We start from the raw sequence: 19,140 nt of genomic DNA on the forward strand, positions 1-19,140 counted from the left end.
AGCAGCGGTTGCGCATCTTTGTACTTATCTTGCTGTCAGGGACGTTCTCCCCTGACAAGGGTAGTAGAGTGCTGCTTTACTACCCGCCTACAGTCCGTGATCTATACTTGATCGGGACTTATGATTGGGCCAGCTTGGACTATGCTGACTTCATCCGAGCGTTACGAGACTCGTGTCGACACCGGTCCTTCACGGGGAACGTCGCTCTATCCGTCTTTTGGAGGGTCGTAGAGGTATACTTTATCTCCCATAAAGTTTAGCTCTAAGCTTTGGTTAGCACTTGTTGATAATTTTTGCCTTTTGTAGATCTGGTTCTATGAGTACTTTCCCTCGGTTGCGCCGGCGAGACCGTCGTCGCGCAGGTTTCCAGTGAGTGTTTCCTGGGGAAGTCGCCGCGCTGGGATGTCCACTGCTTATGTCTGAGATTGGATAATCTTGGTAGTTCTTTACATATTCGAACACTTTGTAATACCTTCGATAGATTCTTATCTGATAGGCGTTCTTTGCAGAAGCCTGACGTGCTGTACCGGCCGTGGGTCGGCTTGGTTGTCCCTGGGCTTGCTGTAGCCCTTTTTTAGTAGACTAGGCTTAGTAAGCGTAAGCTATTTAAGTAGGCTCGCAGCTTCGCAGTATACTGCTGAGCGTCGCTACTTCTTGGGGACATATGGAGCGATTGCATACCTTGGAGAAAGGGTTGCTATTCAGCATTCCTCGGACACTTTTGTCGTTCTGCTGCTCCACCGCGTCACATGTTCAATGTCGCAAGGTTGGTGAGCATGTCAGAGAGAGCTGGTACCCCTTGGCGATCTTATATGATCTCTGGGCGGTGTTATGAGGAGGAGCTACTGTGTAACACCCTAGAAATTCCTTTATTTTTAAAATGCCTGTTTTGCCCTGTATAAAACTTTGAATAGGAATATCTAAGACATTACCGCCACCGTGAAAACGGTTAAGGCAAATATCAAAGATACACAGCGGAAGACTAATTTTAAAAACCTTTCCAAAACAAACCAACTTGAAAAGCTAACCAAACGAAAGTAAAGTTAAAACTGAAATGAGTGAAGTAAAATGAAAATCAACCTACAACTTGGAACCATTAAAGACCCTTATTAAAAACCAAACCAAATCCAAACTTGATGTTAGCTTCACATATAAATATTAGCATAAATAATTAAAGTAGAAACCCATTGTAACTAATATAAACTAGCATGATTCGCTCTTCACTCGTGCCCCATCATGAATATGCCTCAATACCTGAAAAGCTTATCTCTACTTATCTCCACTACTCTCCATTAAAAATGGGTCATCATAGGGCCAAGATAAAGACATGGCCAAAACACACAAACACACACAATCAGCAAAGCTGAGTACATAAGCGTAATTAAACACACTAACATGCTTTCACCTATCAACACACACTTACCTCATTGCACCTGTTCACAAGCACAAACTCCAATCAACAAGACACAATGACTAGACACTAATTAATTCATTTTGCATTGATTACGCATCGAACGAGTTTCCACCTATTAACCTCCCCCAAATAAATTTGAGGTTAACTGGCACGGGAGCTGACCGTGCCAGCGACAAAACCACACAAAGGTGGCGGAATTCCTGCGCATAATAATAAATAATAAAAAAGGAATATACAACGTCCTGTACTCCATTGGAAGTTATGGTTAAATATAAAACCCCATAACTCCCCCCATTGTTCATACTCAAGGTATATACGTTCCAAGAGTTTTGGTGCGTAATCTCTTTCACTTTACGTTATTTACATATTATTAGACTTGGTGATGACTCTCAAAGCATAACAAGTCAATCAACAATAATTATACGATCAAACAAACATACCAATTTAATTCTTGAATAATTAGTGACCACATATTATTTATTGTTGAACCCTTTTTAATTCTACCTCAGTGTCAAAGACACCTTAAACGTATAATGCGCCAAAAATCCTATCCCTCGGTGTTAAAAACACCTTAAGTGCACAAAGGCACCAACATACAATTTATTCCTTGTGTACATAGACACTTATATAGCTCCTTCCTCATGCTTAAAGAATCAATAAAAATTATTTGAACCATAATAAAATTCCTTTTCAATATTCCAAACATAATTAAACATGTAGTTTAATTAATCATGCCTTCTAACATGCCATAAATAAAAATGTAGTTCAAACACAATGATATGTCCATTTTATATAATGTTTTACCCCCGTCCCTTGGTCGTTATTAGTAGTGTTTTTGGATCTTTCGGGCCACTTTTATTACTAATTTGTGTGTTCTAGTGTTTTCGTAGTTTTAGTTGTATTCTACAGGAAATTGCACTCTTGAAGCATTTTCCCGGGCTTTATGGATCAACTACGGAAGCTAGAAGGACATGGCCACTTTTGGAGCCCAGGATCGGTGAGAGCCGGTGATTAAGGGCTCGGTAATTGGGATCCCGAGGCATTTGGACCAAGTATTCGAGACCCGAGAGGAAATCCGGATTGGGCCGAGAAATCTAGCCCAATCGAAGTCCAAGCCTCAAGGAGAAGCAACCGCCCGATCGGGCTACCTCTAGCACGATCGGGCACGGCAAGACTAGTAGGCTGAGCGTGCTGAGGCGCGCCCGATCGTGCGAGCATCTAGCACGATCGGGCGATGCTGCTGGGTAGGAACGCGAAGAAAAAGGCGCCCTTAAAGTAGCCGATTACACTACAACAATTCCCGAACCAAGTCTCCTACATAAAGGGACAATAATACTATATTAATTACCCTTGTATACACAATTTCCAGCAACTTAAACTCACTTTAAATAACTTATAATAATCTGAAAATTATTTAAAAACCCCTAATTAAACTCCTTTTTAATGGATAATCACACCCTTTTATTAAAAATCACAATTATACTACTTTAAATAAAATTCCAACATTTTAAACTAATCAAAAATCCTTTAAAACTTCATCAAAATACATCTTTATACTTAAATTATCCATAGAAACATTAAATTAGCTCTTACCCCTTTTAAACTCAAAGATAAAATTTAAAGCATAAAAAAAAACTTCGTTAAAAATCAAAAACTGCTCGAAAATCGTATTTAAAGGCTGAATTTGGCCACGAGAGGGTGGTGCTTACTACAAAAGGTAGTAAGTCTTTCTTAAAACGTTGTTTCCACTCGAAAAACACTACTTTTTTAATCAAAATCGGAGGAGTTTAGAACCTGGTCGGGATTAAAACGAGATTAATATTAACGAACGGAAATCTAATAATTAAAACATGAATTTACGTGTTCAAAATAATCTGGAATTAATTTAAACTAATAAGTAGTTATAATCACCAAAATTTCAAAACATCATTACTATAAAAGCCCTAAATCAATTATTTATAAAAACCCTAAAAATCAAGTCTTGATTGAATTAAAAACCCTAACTTTATAATACTTCATAAAATCTGAAAATTTAACACTTTATAATCTAAAATTTACAATATTTAATCATTAAAATATAATTATCAAACATACTAATCATGTTCAAACAATTAAAATCAAAACCCCAAAGTATATATTATAGGAATAATTATTAAAACAAAATAAAAGAGGAGAGAGAAGGGAAGAACCACCGTGGGTGGTGGCCGGCGGTGGCGTGGCAGGTGGTGGCAGACCGGCGGTGGGTTGGCGGGCAGCAGTGGCAGCGTGAAAGAACAAGAAAAAGAAAGGAAAAAAAAATAAGAAAAGAAAGAAGAGAAAAGGAAAAAGGAAAAGAAGAAAGAAAGAATAAAAAGAAAATAGCTTACCTTGACCATTTGACCTTTTTGGGTGGTAAAATTTTGGGGATAAGTAGAGTATTTATAGTGTAGAGTAGGTTAGGGTAGGTTTGGGTTTCATAAAAATAATGGACTTAAATGATGAAGTAGGTGGCCCAAAAGTAAAAATAAGATGATTGGGTTCAATAAAGATGGGCTACGTTTGGATTAAATACTTATTGACCCAAATATAAATACTTGCTTTATCTATAATTCAATAATTAAAATAGTTTGACCCAAAATATATTTTATAATTAAATAAATAATTTATAAAATACATTAAAAATACGGGGTATTACATACTGCCGTTGTTAGCTCCAGTCCCTGTACTGGCTGAGGAGGTGGCGGTATGATTTTCAGCTTTTTCCTTTCGTTAAGTAGCCCCCAAGTAATGCTTTATTGACTTTGATTTGCTTTTGTCAGGTTGGACCTACTGAGTTCGTGCCACCTCGTATGTCCATCCACTATCAGGGGACATATGGGCCGATTGAGGAGATGATTTCTCCGGCTCCCGAGGGTGAGCGCTTCGTGGAGCGGTCGATCCCTCGTCACCAGACTCGGGTAAGCTTATTTATTTGCAACTTTTGTCCTTATATGTTATGCATCATTACTGACTTTAATTTTTTGACAGTTCTCATGCGAGGTGGTTACGGCGATGGCATGGTGCATAGATGTCTTCTAGAGCCAGCTCGCTCGGATGAGGAACGTGGCTACATGTCGTCGCGACGACCTCGTTCAGGAGGTAGTTTCCCTTCTTTATTTGCCTTACTGGTTCTATTTTGCTTGTTTCAGATTTTAGTTTCTTTTGCAGGGTCAGCCCATTCCTTCTCGTACCCGTACGAGACCTGAGGTGTGGAGAGAGCCGGCGAGGTTCAGCTCGAGACGTCGCCGTACTGGTTCTGGCGGTCAGGGTGGTCGTTCTGAGGCTGCCCGCACCGAGGCGGTAGAGGGCTCAGGCTCTTCATCTGAGGGTGCACATGCTGCGCCGGTAGGCCAGAGAGAGGCTACCTCGACTCTTAGAGGTGGTGGGATGTACGAGGTCGGCTCGTCATCGTAGCAGCCTCAGCCTCATGTTGATCTTGGGTGGACGGGTCCTGTGCTGAGTTTTCCAGCTCCTGAGGAGACCGGAGCTGGAGCTGGAGCTGGAGTTGGAGTTGGAGCTAGTGGAGAGGTTACTTCTCGTACGGCGCAGTTTTATGAGATGATGGGTGTACGTCCCCCGGCGCCGTAGTTTTTTCATGTGCTTTTTTTTTTTTTTTTTTTGACTTTGTATAGAACTTTGCCTTTATTTAGACTCTTTTAGACATGCTTGTATATACATATTACTATGAGTTTATTCAGTATTTATTATTTATCATTTTTCATTTTTTATGTGCATGTTTGTGTGTGCAAAGAATTGTGAAAATTAATTTTGCGCAAAAATTCCGTCATCTTTATTATTGATGGAGGGTATCCGACTTTCTCCCCCAAAAAGAAAAAATGAAAAAAATAAAAGTAAAGAATATTGGATTTATAAAAACTTAAAAGTTAAGTTTAAATAGAACCCGAAAAATAATATAATTAATATAATGGATATATTAATTAAGAAGAAGGAAAAAATAATTTAGAAAAAAGATATAAAAAAAGAATAAAAGACCGTAAAGTCATTGGTCAGACTCGAATCAAGCAAAAAATGCGGTTTTGAGAAGCTTGTATGATAAGACACGTCAGCACCATCTGGCGCCACGCGTTTTGATTTAGCGCCAGGCGCTACGCTTAGCGTTTGGCGCCTGACGGCGCCAATGTTTGGCGTCTGGCGCTGATGAGTGCTGACTCTGAATCCTTTCCGGATTAAAACTGCGCCGATTTTGTGCATAAATAGCCCCCTGCCCAGTCGATTTTCTTCATAATTTCAGTAGATTAAAAATATTATTAGCTTTTGAATAAATAATAATCATGTCTCTAGTCTCTAAAAGTTTTACCAACTTCACTCATGAATGGTGTCGAGCTCTAACTCCCAAGGAGAGAAAAGAGTTAGATGTTTTTCATATGTGGGGTATTTATGGTGTCAAAGGGGTAGATCTTGATGTAGATTTTATTTATACTGCCCTAGAATATTGGGATGTGGATCCTCATTGTTTTAGATTAGGGTATGATGAAATTAGCCCTTTGCCGGAAGAATTCGGTGCTATTTTAGGTTTCCTTGCATTAGATCTTGTAGTAATTCCAAGAATAAATGAGTATTATTATAAGGATTTTGAGCGCTTCTTTAATTTGAAAGATAAAGATATGACAAAAATAGTAGATGGTAGCATAGTTAATTTGAAAGAATTTGCTCGCCATTATTTTGATAGACCTTATTATGAGTCTTTTCATGTTTATAGAAGAAGGGCTTTTCTTTTTTGCATGCTTAATCAATATCTTCTCACTAGCGGTAAAACTAATGAGGGTCAAGCAATCATATCAAATGTTTTGGAGCAGATTGAATCTGGGAGAAATCCAATGCCATTAATAGTTGGAGAGACTATGCTTAGTCTTGACGAATTAAAGAAGAATCCAAAGGCGCCTTTTCGGGGCTCTCCAATTTTATTACAGGTAGAAAAATAATATTTTTAATTACAGAAATCAAAAACATATTTTTTTATAGTAATAATAATTTATTTGCATTGAATTTATTTACAGATGTGGCTATTGGAAAGACTAGAATTAATTAGTCCCCCAGACAATATTGAGAAGTACACTCCAAACTGCTTTGTGAGAAGGAAGAAACTCTTCTCTAAGATGGGCCGCCATGAATGGAAGAAGGTCTTCGGGTCTTGCAATTTTGCCATCAAGTGGGTCATCCCTTGGTGGAAAATAGAAAAGATGGTTGGTGTCAATAAGCAACCTTTCTGCCGTCTTCCAAGCTTGTCCCGAATGACTTTTTATTATCCCTGCAGGGTAAAAAGACAGTACGGGTTACTTCAAACAATTCCTTTAATTTCGGGGATCTTCGTCGTCCTTATGAATTTCCTGTCTCTCAAGAAGTAGACAAATGTGATACTTATTGGAGCGTTAGACCTTTATGGGAAGTGATTACTTGCCCAATGATGTGAAGAAGTGGCTTCTGAAGAAACCTTCAAAGGACATGAAGAGAAATCAGAGTAAAACTGATGTAGTCGTCTAGGTGACAAAGTGATTCCCGTTAAGGAACGCTTGGGTGAAAGAGTTGAGTTCAAAATACCTACAATTCCTAAAAAGAAAAGCTCTACGAAGGATAAAGGAAAGAGAAAGGCTGACACTACAGAGAAGAAGGCTTGGGTAGAAAAGAAACATAGGGTCCTAGCTAAAGGAGAAATTATTTACTCCAAAATTGAATGTAGATCTTTTAAAGGATGCCTACTAGCTAAAGTTATGGATGAGGAAGAAGACGTAGATAAAAATTGGAAGAGGGCAAAGAAAGAGAAAAAAGATTAGAGCATTGCTTAACTTTTAATTATTAGACTTAGTTTTAAATTCAAAGTTAATTTATTTAAGCTTTATTTAAATTCCATCAATAATGTAATTATTAGTTTATTTTATTAATGAAATTGCAGCTTTTTTAATTAATTAAATTATCTCCTTTAAATTTAATTTATTAAAGCAATGAAAACTGAAAATTTAATTTTCTAGAAACTTTTCGAGTACAGAAGTCGAAAATTTTCTGAAAAACACCGAAATATTCCCAGATACTTTACAGAAAATTGGCGCCGCAATTTTACGACTGGCGCCAGCTGCGGCAGTCTGGCGTCAGGCGACAGGGGTTGTCGTCTGGCGCTAAGGTTCATCGGCTGACGCCAGAATTTTTTTCTGTGACGCCGATGTTTCGTCAATCTTCTGTTGAATTTTTTATTAAGTCTGGGATGCGAGATTTGAAAAAAATAAAGTGGCCGCATCCTTAAGGGGTTGCCTACGTATCCTTTCTTAAGGAATCAGGCCAAATGTAGCTCTCTTGAGTGTCCTACTCAAGTAATTATGGGTAGTACTTTTTAAGTTGGTCAAGATTTGTCATGTTCGAGAACTCATTGCCACCCATATCAGTTAATTTTGCTGCACCTCCTGACAGGATTGTTTTGACAATATAGGGTCCAGACCAATTAGGTCTGAATTTTCCCCTTTGATCTAAAACATTCTTCCTTAATGCTTTTAACACCAAATCTCCTACTTTGATGTTTCTTGTCTTGACCTTCTTAATAAAATGTCTAGCCATACGAGTTTGATAGCATTGAGTATGATGTAGAGCTTCTAGTCGTTTTTCGTCAAGTAGAATTAGCTCTTCATATCTCGCTCTAGTCCATTCAACTTCATCGAGTTTTCTTTCTAATGCGATGCGTAGAGATGGAATCTCTAGCTCTATAGGTTGTACGGAATCCATTCCATAAACCAAGGAAAATGGCGTATCTCCTGTTGACGTGCGATAACCCCATGATGCGAAGTGGAGTTTGTCAGGCCAATCCTTGTAATTTTCCGTCATTTTCTCGATGATAGTCTTTAAATTTTTATTAGTTGCTTCGACTGCTCCATTTGCCTGAGGTCTATAATGAGAAGAATGATGATGTTGAATACCATATTTTTGTAGCAATTATTCACACTCGGCTTGAAAGTGAGTTCCATTGTCACTTATCATTTCATGTGGGACTCCATATCGACAAATAATATTTCTTTCGATAAAGAGTGCTACATGTTTTGCAGTGAGTTTAGCGTATGATTGTGCTTCGACCCATTTTGTGAAGTAATCAATTTCCACTAAGATATATTTGTGACCTCCTGTTCCTGGAGGAGTGATTTTGCCAATGATGTCAATTCCCCATGTAGAGAATGGCCATGGCGAAGTGTAGGTGTAGAGTAGAGATGGAGTTACATGTTGTAAATTAGTGTAGATTTGGCACTTAGAGCATCTTTTTACGTATTGATGACAATCCCTATTCATGGTAGTCCAATAGTATCCTTCTCGCATTATCTTTTGGACTAGCATTTTGCCATTTACGTGAGTTCCACAAATTCCTTCGTGGACTATCCTCATTTCTCTTTGAGCATCCTTTTTTCCTACACATAAGAGAGCTCGACCCTTAGGTACCCTTTTGTGTAACTCCTTGTCTATGAGTACGTATTGGGAAGCCAAGAGTCTTAATGCTTGCTTTGCTCTTTTGTCAGCATTGTGAGGGTATTCTCCTTTGGTGACATAGTTGAGTATATCCGTATACCACGGTTCTTCTTCTTCTTCTTCTTCTTCTTCGTCTTAGATCACTTCATCATCTTCTATAGCTTGGATGTAGGCCGGTTTATGCCTTTTTTCTACAGTTAGAGGCATTTTCTCGATTTTCGTAGGAATCCTAACCATTGAGGCTAGTCTTGCCAAGGCATCAACAAATTGATTTTCTTCTCTATGTATATATGTATATTCCACCTTCTCTAACTGATTAGCGAGAGTTTCCAGATAAGTTTGGTAAGGGGCTAGGCTTTCGCTCCTTACTTTCCATCTTTTAGAGATTTAATTGATGATCAATGAAGAGTCTCTGAATATCCGTAATTTTTTCACTCCCAATGCCAAAGCTATTTCAAGGCCTATTATGCATGTTTCGTACTCAACAGCGTTGTTGGTAATGCCAAAGCTATTTCAAGGCCTATTAATGCCTCGGTCACAGTAATCAGTTGGTTCCCGAGCTCATTGACTTCCTCTTGAGTTGCCATTATTGTCTTAGCTTTCCTTTTACGAGCGATGGGTTTGTCGAAAAGTTGGACTTGGATAAAAATGTTGTCTTTGATCAAACGCCCTTCCTTTCTTGACCACGCGCTGTAAATTAAACCATTTTTGTTTTAATTACTTGACTCAAATTGACCTTGACTTTACGGTTTGAAAGAGAAAAGGCAAAAATAGGAGCATATTTCTGGAAAATAAGGTATATATTTTCGGGAGTTAAGTATAGGGCTTAAAAAAGTTGATTTATTTAGAGGATTATTATACGACTTACCCCCCTAAAAAAATGACGGAAAATACGCGCATACAAGACTCCCTTAGACATGGTCAAAGTGTACATTAGTGTGTGCTTTATATGGTACGGTGAGTGTAAGTGACATGCTTTGACTCTTGTGTAAGACCATGGGACTTAGTGCTTAGACTCGATTAATGACTTAACAAGTAAAAATTAACTGAATCGACTTGAAAACTGCTCGATTAGACATAAGGTGATGACTCGAGCAATAAACCTGTAGACACCCATTTGTGTCTCCCCAAAACCAAACCAAGTGATGAGTACCTTTCACGTCGAATCATAATCGAATGAAGTGAAAGTGTGGAAAGTTTAGTGTTGCGGAAAGTTTTAATTTATATTCTCTTCTCTCTGTTTTTGAAAACCTATTTTAAGAAAACAGCCAATCCAGTTTGGTTGGTCCATGATATGGGTCCAATAGTAGTGTAGTTGGATAGGGATTGAAAAGACCTTTCCGACGATATATTATAAGCCCAATTCCGATGAATATTGAGCAAGTTATGGCCAATTTACTGAACTGGGCCCGGTTTGAGCTTTATATGCGGCCCAATGATCTAGAGGAGGGCCTAATATGGATTTATCATTCCTAATGCAATTAGGAATGGTTTTAGTCTTCTAGATTCTTCTAGAAGGTTCTTTTCATTCCTAGTTCAATTAGCATTGATAAATTGACTTTTGTTGACTTTTCAGAGTCTTAATCAAAATCAAAGAACGTTTTTGAGGAAAATACGAATTTATCCTCCTATACGGCAATTTCTATCTGATTTTAAGAAAACGCGTGAATTTCTGAGTCAGCGCCAAACGCCAGCTGTAGCGCCTGGCGCTACGCTTGGCGCCTGGCTCTAGCCTTAGCGTCTGGCGCCAAGGTCAGCGTTTGGCGCTAACTTGGTTTTTCGCGTCATAACTCTGTTTTTTATGTTTTGTCTTTTTGGCTGATTTTTTCTATAAATAACGTCGTAAAAACTCCATTTTCATTCACCAATATCAATTCTTCTCATCAAAATATCATCAATTCTCTTCAATTCTTATTCATTCGAATTCTAACCAACTCTCATAAAAAAATTCTTGATTCTCTCTCTTTCTAAGCCTAGCCTTTTACAAACACAATTCCTCATACATTAGCACTAGACATACCTAGCATTGTTCGAAGTTGCCTTCGCCCTAGACGTGAAACGTTTAATTTCTGAGGGTTTGGTCCCAAATCTCTCTTTCAATTATTTAATTTAATTGTTTGATTTATTATATTTTCCTTGAAGTTACTAACGTGTGTATTTTGTTATTAGAAAGAGATACGAGTCATCCAAGTAAGTGCTTTAATGGTTTAATTGATATTATGATGTAGAACTCATGCTTAGGTTGTTATTTTAATTCCTAGTATCATGTCTAGGGTAACTTTAATGTCAAGTATGATTAAAAGTATGATGCTTCCTATGTTCTTCCTAATATTTATGATTGTTAGTATCATGTTAGGGTTAAAGCTTTGATTTTTATTGCTTAGTGACATGCTAGGGTTTGTTATTAATCTTGTTAGTATCATGCCTAGGATCTTGCTATTATTATTATGCTTTAACATGATTATGTTAATTATGATTAATTTTATTATTTTAATTATGATTATAATTGTTATAATTTATGATCATGTATTATTATTATTATTATTATTATTATTATTATTATTATTATTATTATTATTATTATTATTATTATTATTATTATTATTATTATTATTATTATTATTATTATTATTATTATTATTATTATTATTATTATTATTATTATTATTATTATTATTATTAGTATTATTATTAGTATTATTATTATTATTATTATTATTATTATTATTATTATTATTATTATTATTATTATTATTATTATTATTATTATTATTATTATTTATTATTATTATTATTATTATTATGTTGCTTGATTTTTATTGTTATTGCTTGATCACACCTTTTATGCATGTTTAAAGGGAATTTGTACTTGTAATCACGCTTAATAAGATAATTATTAATCTTGTTTAGGGTTAATTTGATTATAATTCAAGTGATCGCCAATAATAAATTTATTTGTGCATTAATATTCAACCAACATAGATAAACAGGTTTAGGGTTAAACCTATTGATTGCATGTTAGTCAGAAAGCGCACATGAATACGATCAGAATAAAGTAGAGGCCTATTATTAGGGCAGGTTCAATCTCTTTTAGGTTGGATTTGTACCTTCATCCCCAAACCCTATTTGGTTCAAGACCTTATGGAGTTGACGATCTCTTGGATCGTTAAGGGGTGTAACCTTCACCTCGTGAACGGTTTACAAGTTCCTAAAACTTGTTGGCGACTCTTTTGCTCTATCTTCTTTCCCTTTGGACACCACCGTACTTTAGTGTATGATCACAGTGGGGTTCAAGCTAGGGGTAATGCTTGAAATATTCCCTACAAAACCGAACCGTCGTCAAAATAACAAGACTGACGCCTCTGTTTGCAGTGTAGCGCCAGACGACAGGATTGTCGCCAGGCGCTACACTCTACAGAGTGGCGCTGCAGTACAAATCTTGGCGCCAATGTTGGAACGTCGATCTGAAACTGCTTTCGGTATTATTACTCTACAGTGTTTGCCTAAAGTCGTACTAAGTTAACTCTGATTAAATTATTAGACTTTATTTACTCAAATTAATTAATTAATTAATTAGGCAAAGTTCCTTTAGTCATAAATCAATTTATTTAATCTTAGCGCAAGTCAAACAAACGGTTAGGATAAACACAAAGAGTATGCACAAGCAATAATGCACAATTAGTCAAGTAGGCACAACATGATGCAATGAGTTTGCAACCTAACCATGGCTCTAGTTCTCTAAAGTTCGGGATATGGGTTAGTCAATAGAGGGTACATGGTTAATTGTCCGGATGCACCGCGCGGAAGCCTAACCGTGAAGGGTTGGCGCGAGTGGATGGGACACCGCGAATTTAGAAAAACTCGCTTCCATGGTTTGGTGAATTCAACATTCTCGGATGTACCCTTTGTTGCTCAGAGCGTTCAATCAGGTAGATGGAGCATGAATTCCCAAGGGGTTATGTCCATATGTAGAACACATATGGGTTTCAGAAAAGTCAGAAAAACTCAATCAGGAAGTAGGATCGAGCAAACAGTGCTAAAAACTAGTCGAAATTAGAACGCATATTTCTGGCTCGGTATTGGAAGAACTTGGCGCCAGCAAACAGAGTCAAGCGCCAGCTTTTGGCTTTAGCGCCTGGCGACAGAAGCTGTTGCCTGGCGCTAACGTCAAAATGTTGGCGCTAGTCTTTATTCGCTGAAGCTAGTTCCTACGTGCCTCAGCAGCTTTCTATGCTCGATAAAATTTTTCAGTTTCGCGCAGCATTATTTCGATCCTAGTTGTGGAAGATATTCCTCAAATTTCCTACGTGTAAAAATCCTATGTTTTAACTCAATACGGATGGTCTTTCCAATGAGATCTTTTTTATGCATATGACAATAATGTTAATCAAAATTATGCACATGAAATACTTAGAACTTTTCGAGTATCCACTCATTCTAAATCACTGCCGAAATAAATTTCAGGAATTAAAATAGAAATCCTCCCCAGTGGAGTTGCCAAAAACTGTAGGGAATATTTCAAGCATTACCCCTAGCTTGAACCCCACTGTGATCATACACTAAAGTACGGTGGCGTCCAAAGGGAAGGAAGCTAGAGCAAAAGAGTCGCCAAAAAGTTTTAGGAACTTGTAAACCGTTCACAGGGTGAAGGTTACACCCCTTAACGATCCAAGAGATCGTCAACTCTAATAGGTCTAGAACCATGACTGGTAGTTTGGGGATGAAGGTACAAATCCAACCTAAAAGAGATAGAACCTGCCCTAATAATAGGCCTCTACTTTATTCTGATCGTATTCATGTGCGCTTTCTGACTAACATGCAATCAATAGGATTAACCCTAAACCTGCTTATCTATGTTGGTTGAATATAATGCACAAATAAATTTATTATTGGCGATCACTTGAATTATAATCAAATTAACCCTAAACAAGATTATTAAATTATCTTATTAATTGTGATTACAAATACCAAATTCCCTTTAAACATGCATAAAAGATGTGATCAAGCAATAAATAAATATAATATCAAGCAACATAATAAGGTTAATTAATATCAAGGGATGGAGGGAGAAATTGTGCAAAGCAACAAAGAAAACAATGGAGGAGTGAAACACCTACCCTTTAGGGTTAATTAAACCCTTAGTTTCTCCATTTTTCTTAGGGTTTTTGTTTAATTCGGCGGCGAAGCCTCCAGAAATGGTAGTGTTTGAGTTGAACATACCACCTTGTACTTTGAGTATGGAGGCGCGTCGGGTTGATGAGCGATTGGGCGTGATGGTGGTCGGTGGAAATTAATGAGGCAGAGGAGAGAGAATGCTTGTGAAGGAGAGAGGCGGGTCTTCAATTTCGGCTTCGTTCCTCCAATGTCGAATGAATTTGGGTCTTCTATTTTGGTTTCGTTCCTCCATTGTTAAGGGAGAAAGGTGGGATTGTGAGTCTTTTGGTTTCTTTCCTTCATTTTTTGTCAAAGGGAGAGAGGTGGGGACAACAAAGTTAAATAACGGGGTCTAACTTAGTAAAACCATTAAACAATAAATATATTTCAAAAAGCAACTCTTATAATTTCGAAAATGTCGTTATATCATCAACTTTCGTTTGTATGCGATATCAATATAATGGGGACTACCTCAAGGCAATTTCTTATATATACATCATAGGAACCTAGTCGTTTCTAATATTTTGGTGGTCCGGAGCAAAATGATAATACTTTTGTTGAATAAATCATTTGCTTCTACAATTATAAATATTTATGTAATTTGTTAATTCATATATAAACAATTTTATGTATTTGTTAATTACTTCAACCGTTATTTTAATTGCATTATTTACACTACTATGTACACTCCTCTTTTAAATTTCTTTTGTGATTTATCCGATAAAATATCATATTTTTAAATATTATATTTTAAATAGTTATCTATCTATATAATATACTAAAACATGGCACACTAGCTTCAAAGATGACATGTGTCCCTATTTTAGTTTTTTTTTATTTTTTTTGTTTATTGTTAGAATGTATATAATTGTTACAGATTCTATTGATTGCATATTATAAAACAATATTCATAATCTATAATCTCCTATATATTTTACACATGAATATTAAATATTTTAGTTAAGATTATATTACAGTTTAGTAAAGATATAATTAACTGTATATTAAATGTAGATTATCACTCAAATACACTAATTTTATAAATTATTTTATTTATAAAATATACTACGTTATATACTACCTTCATTTTAACGTTAGGAATTGTAAATGGATAGAACTCAGGAAGGCGAGGGTGGTATTAAGTAGCAAATTAATTTGGTAAAAGATGTTGAATAATATTTTTATACCTTTTTTTTAGGAAAAATATTTTTATACTTTAATTATAGTAAATAATTTTTTATCCTACATACATAATCTTAAGAACACAAAGTTTCATATGTGGCTGACCACACCATGCGGCCAGCCACAATTTTTCTATTTTTTGTTTTAAAAAAAATCTTTTTCTCTCTCCTCTTTACTTCTTCTCTAAGCTAGAATCTTCATCTCATTTACTTAGAGAACACAAATTTCGCAAATAGGCGTCTTTATGGTTCCTTCGTCGAAGGCAGTGGTTTCGCTGGGAGGGTAGTGGTGGTTTGGTGACTCCGTCGCCGGAAAACAAGTTCAAGGTTTTAAGGGCCAAATTTAGCCATTAAAACTCTAAATCTAGAATTTTCATGGTCGAATTTAGCTTTTTTAGCCATATTTTAAAGTAATATTCGAAACCAAGACAAAATTTTTTATTTTCTTTTCAAGGCCGATTATTCTGGTTGGTGAATTTTGTTTTTGAGGATGGCTGAAGTAAGGCATCAACCGATAAAATACGCTTCTTGCTTGGTATTATTAATTTAATAATTTTCAAGAAATAGGATGGTGCTGATTTTGTTGTTTACTTGTCATGCTTACAGGAGGGTCACATAGTCACTTTGATTCTTTGAATGTGTTGATTTTTAATGGTTTGGGTATGGGATGGAGTTGGTGGAGTTGTGGGTTCGGTCAGTGCAACGGTCGAAGGTTACATGATGTTGGTGGTGGTTAGAGTGGGTTTGGGTGTGGGTAAATGGTTACTAGGTTGGGGTTTGCTAGGGGTTACTAGGTTAGTCAGGGGTTACTAGGTCGGGGTTATTAGGTCGGTCAGGGGTTACTAGGTAGGGGGTTATTAAAGGGGTACTAGGTCGGTTAGGGGTTACTAGGTCGGTCAGGGGTTACTAGGTCGGGGGTTACTTGGGGTTAGGGGTTACTAGGTCGGTCAGGGGGTTACTAGGGGTTACTTGGGGTTACTAGGGGTTACTAGGTCTGTTAGGGGTTACTAGGTCGGTCAGGGGGTTACTAGGGGTTACTAGGTCAGTCAGGGATTACTAAGTTAATCAGGGGTTACTTTGTCTGGGGGATTACTAGAAGTGGGAATACTGATATGGCACCTTGCCGCACCAGAAACGCGTTGTTTAAGAAATAAATTTTTTGTTTATATTCTTGTATGGAACTCAATATAATATATACGTATTGAACATATAGATCACTCATTTATCACTCAAGTATACTATTCCTTAAAATATACTACATAGATTTTATAATATTTAATATTCTATCTTTTTCATAGAATATAATATATTATTAAGTAGAATATTATTAAAAGATATGGAGTGATGCGTATAATTTATAGAAAAGATATATTTATCCGATATTTTACCACTCGATATACTACTATAAATCTATGTATTCAAAATCTCTTACGGTTTGGTAAAAGATTAATTAACAAGGGATATTTTTTTCCTACAATGATAGTTAATAATAGATTATGAATAGCTACAAATTATATGCATTCTTGACCATTTTATGAAGCTAGAAAATTTTATAAATTATATTAGTACTAAGTGTGCATAAGAATGATTTTATTTATCTATCATATATAAATTTGCATAATAGACATACATAAAAGCATATAATAACAATAATAATATGAGGCATGTAGGTGTATATGTACCACCCTATAAGAAAAACTATAATAGCCATATCCTAAAATCACATTCTAAAATAATTTTTTAAATTAAGTATTTAAAATCAACATGCATCAAAAGAGAGAGATAGTTGATTCAATGATGTTGAAAATGCAAGATGGTAACTTACCTAGAGGCTACAAGGTGGAATTATCAGTCAAATTCAAGGTTCACAAATCAACAATCAAAAGAATTTTCACAGAAATAAAAAGGCAAATGGAAGAAGGGAATTTGATTGATATCAGGTCCAAAATGATAGGGAGGACAGGTCCAAAGCCAAGGGAATTCTCTGATGAATTCCTACATTCAGTCCCACTACACTTAAGGCAGACAGAAAGATCATATGCTGTAGCACTAAAGATTTCACATGTAACTCTTCATTATTTGAAGAAAAAGGGAAGGCTGAGAACTCACACAGCAAGCAGTAAGCCAGCACTGACATCAGATCACAAGCTAAGGTTGCAAGAATGAAATGGGTTTTGTCTCACATAAACCCAATCCAAGGTAATGAGAACCCCACATTTGAGGACATGCAGTATGCCATACACATTGATGAGAAATGGTTTTATCTCAACCCAGATAAGAGGAGATTCTATCTACTACCAAGTGAGGAAGACCCCTATATGGCTCAACAATCAAGAAGGTTCAAATTAAAAGCTATGTTCATGGCCATTATTGGGAAGCCTCTGTATGGGAGAAATGGGGAACTCCTACAGGATGGAAGTATAAAATATTCCCATTCACACAACACGAAAGGGCAAAGAAGTTAAGTAAAAACAGAGCAGCTGGCACATTGGTCACTAAAGCAATTCAAAATGTGAACAGAGAGGCAATAAGACACATGTTACTGAACAAGGTCATACCAGCAATAGTGTCAAAATGGCCAGAAAGTTTGCCCAAAAATGTGGTCATACAGTGGGATAATGCAAGGCCACATCAAATACAAAGATATGAAGAGTTCATTGCAGAAACACAAGCACATGGATTCAACATTCAGTTTGTGTTCCAACCAGCACAATCACCAGATTTGAATGTATTGGATTTAGCTTTATTCAGATCAATTCAATCTTTGCAATATCAGTCTTTTCCTAAGAATGTAGATGATCTTGTTGAAAAGGTTATTGAGTCTTATAACAATTTCAAACCAGAAGTAAACAAGTACATTTGGGTGACATTACAAAGATGCATGATCAAGATACTCAAGGCAGAGGGAGGGAACAAGTACAAAATTCCACATATGAACAAGAAAAAACTAGAGAATCTTGGCATTCTACCAAATCTGATTGAAGTGGACAGGAGATTAGTTTTGGATGTTGTAGAGTATCTGAACACAATGTTCAGGCCAGCACCCCAGGGAAATCATGAAGCAGAAACAGAAGACATGGAGGTAGATGCAGACTAGTTACAAAGAGACACAGAAGACAACCAAACACTGCCACACATAACCACTTAGGAGTCTATAATGCTAGCTAGATTTATTTTATTTCTCCTTTGTTTAGTTCTTTTTTTGTACCAATCAATAGGTGGTTAGGTGTATTTTCTATGTAGGTAATTGAAACAAACATCAAAGGCAGTGATGGTTTAGTTCTAGTGCACATGTAATAGGCTTTTTGTAGCCATATTTTAAATGGAATGAAATTAGGAAAAGTACTTAAGTTAATGAATCCATCAGGAGATAATTTTTTTTAAACACAACTCTTCAAACATGGTTACCTCAACATCAATCAGTATATAGTGATTGGTGGAGCAAAACCTTTGTTCAAAAAGTATTTCATAAGAGTCCCTTTATCATTTGGATTCCATTTCAACACTATAGTCATTAAAAAGGGGGACTGAACCATATCCACAACAAGAATCATGTAAAGGGAACTCCATTACACAATGTTCTCTACAATATGATCATTGAGAACAATTTACACACAATTACCCAAAAGCCAACACAACAAACCATCATTAAGGCTCGTCATTCAACAATCAAATTCCCAAAAGCCAAAAGCCATGAATACAACATCAACCAAACATTATCCAAACCAGAACATGCATCATGAGTGAACATGTCAAACATAAGGAAACCAACAAATAAGGCAACCAACACAAACACTACAATCCAGCAGGGCCAAGACAACCAAAATCATCCACCATAAATTAATCCACCAGTCCTCAACAAGCCAACATCATCAAAACCAGCATAAACAAATCCAAGATCAGAACAGAACCAGC

At 36.4% G+C, this 19,140-nt stretch overlaps 1 protein-coding gene across 1 annotated transcript; it reads left to right on the forward strand.

The window, feature by feature from the left end:
* The first annotated feature begins 17,387 nt into the window (after positions 1-17,387).
* On the forward strand, positions 17,388-18,322 carry LOC145633132 (uncharacterized). Its single transcript, XM_081685417.1, has 2 exons — positions 17,388-17,608; positions 17,746-18,322. The coding sequence occupies exons 1-2, from the start codon at positions 17,388-17,390 to the stop codon at positions 18,320-18,322; spliced, it is 798 nt and encodes a 265-aa protein (XP_081541543.1).
* The last annotated feature ends 818 nt before the right edge of the window (positions 18,323-19,140 follow it).

This window comes from Chenopodium album, chromosome 1, assembly GCF_948465745.1.
Source record: "Chenopodium album chromosome 1, dcCheAlbu1.1, whole genome shotgun sequence".
Lineage (NCBI taxonomy): Eukaryota > Viridiplantae > Streptophyta > Magnoliopsida > Caryophyllales > Amaranthaceae > Chenopodium > Chenopodium album.

Excerpts from the sequence above, each read along its gene's own strand:
- LOC145633132 (XM_081685417.1), top strand. The coding sequence starts at position 17,388 with ATGAAATGGGTTTTGTCTCACATAAACCCAATCCAAGGTAATGAGAAC. Across the intron at positions 17,609-17,745 it reads GCCATTATTGGGAAGCCTCT|AGAGGCAATAAGACACATGT; the intron begins GTATGGGAGAAA and ends AAATGTGAACAG.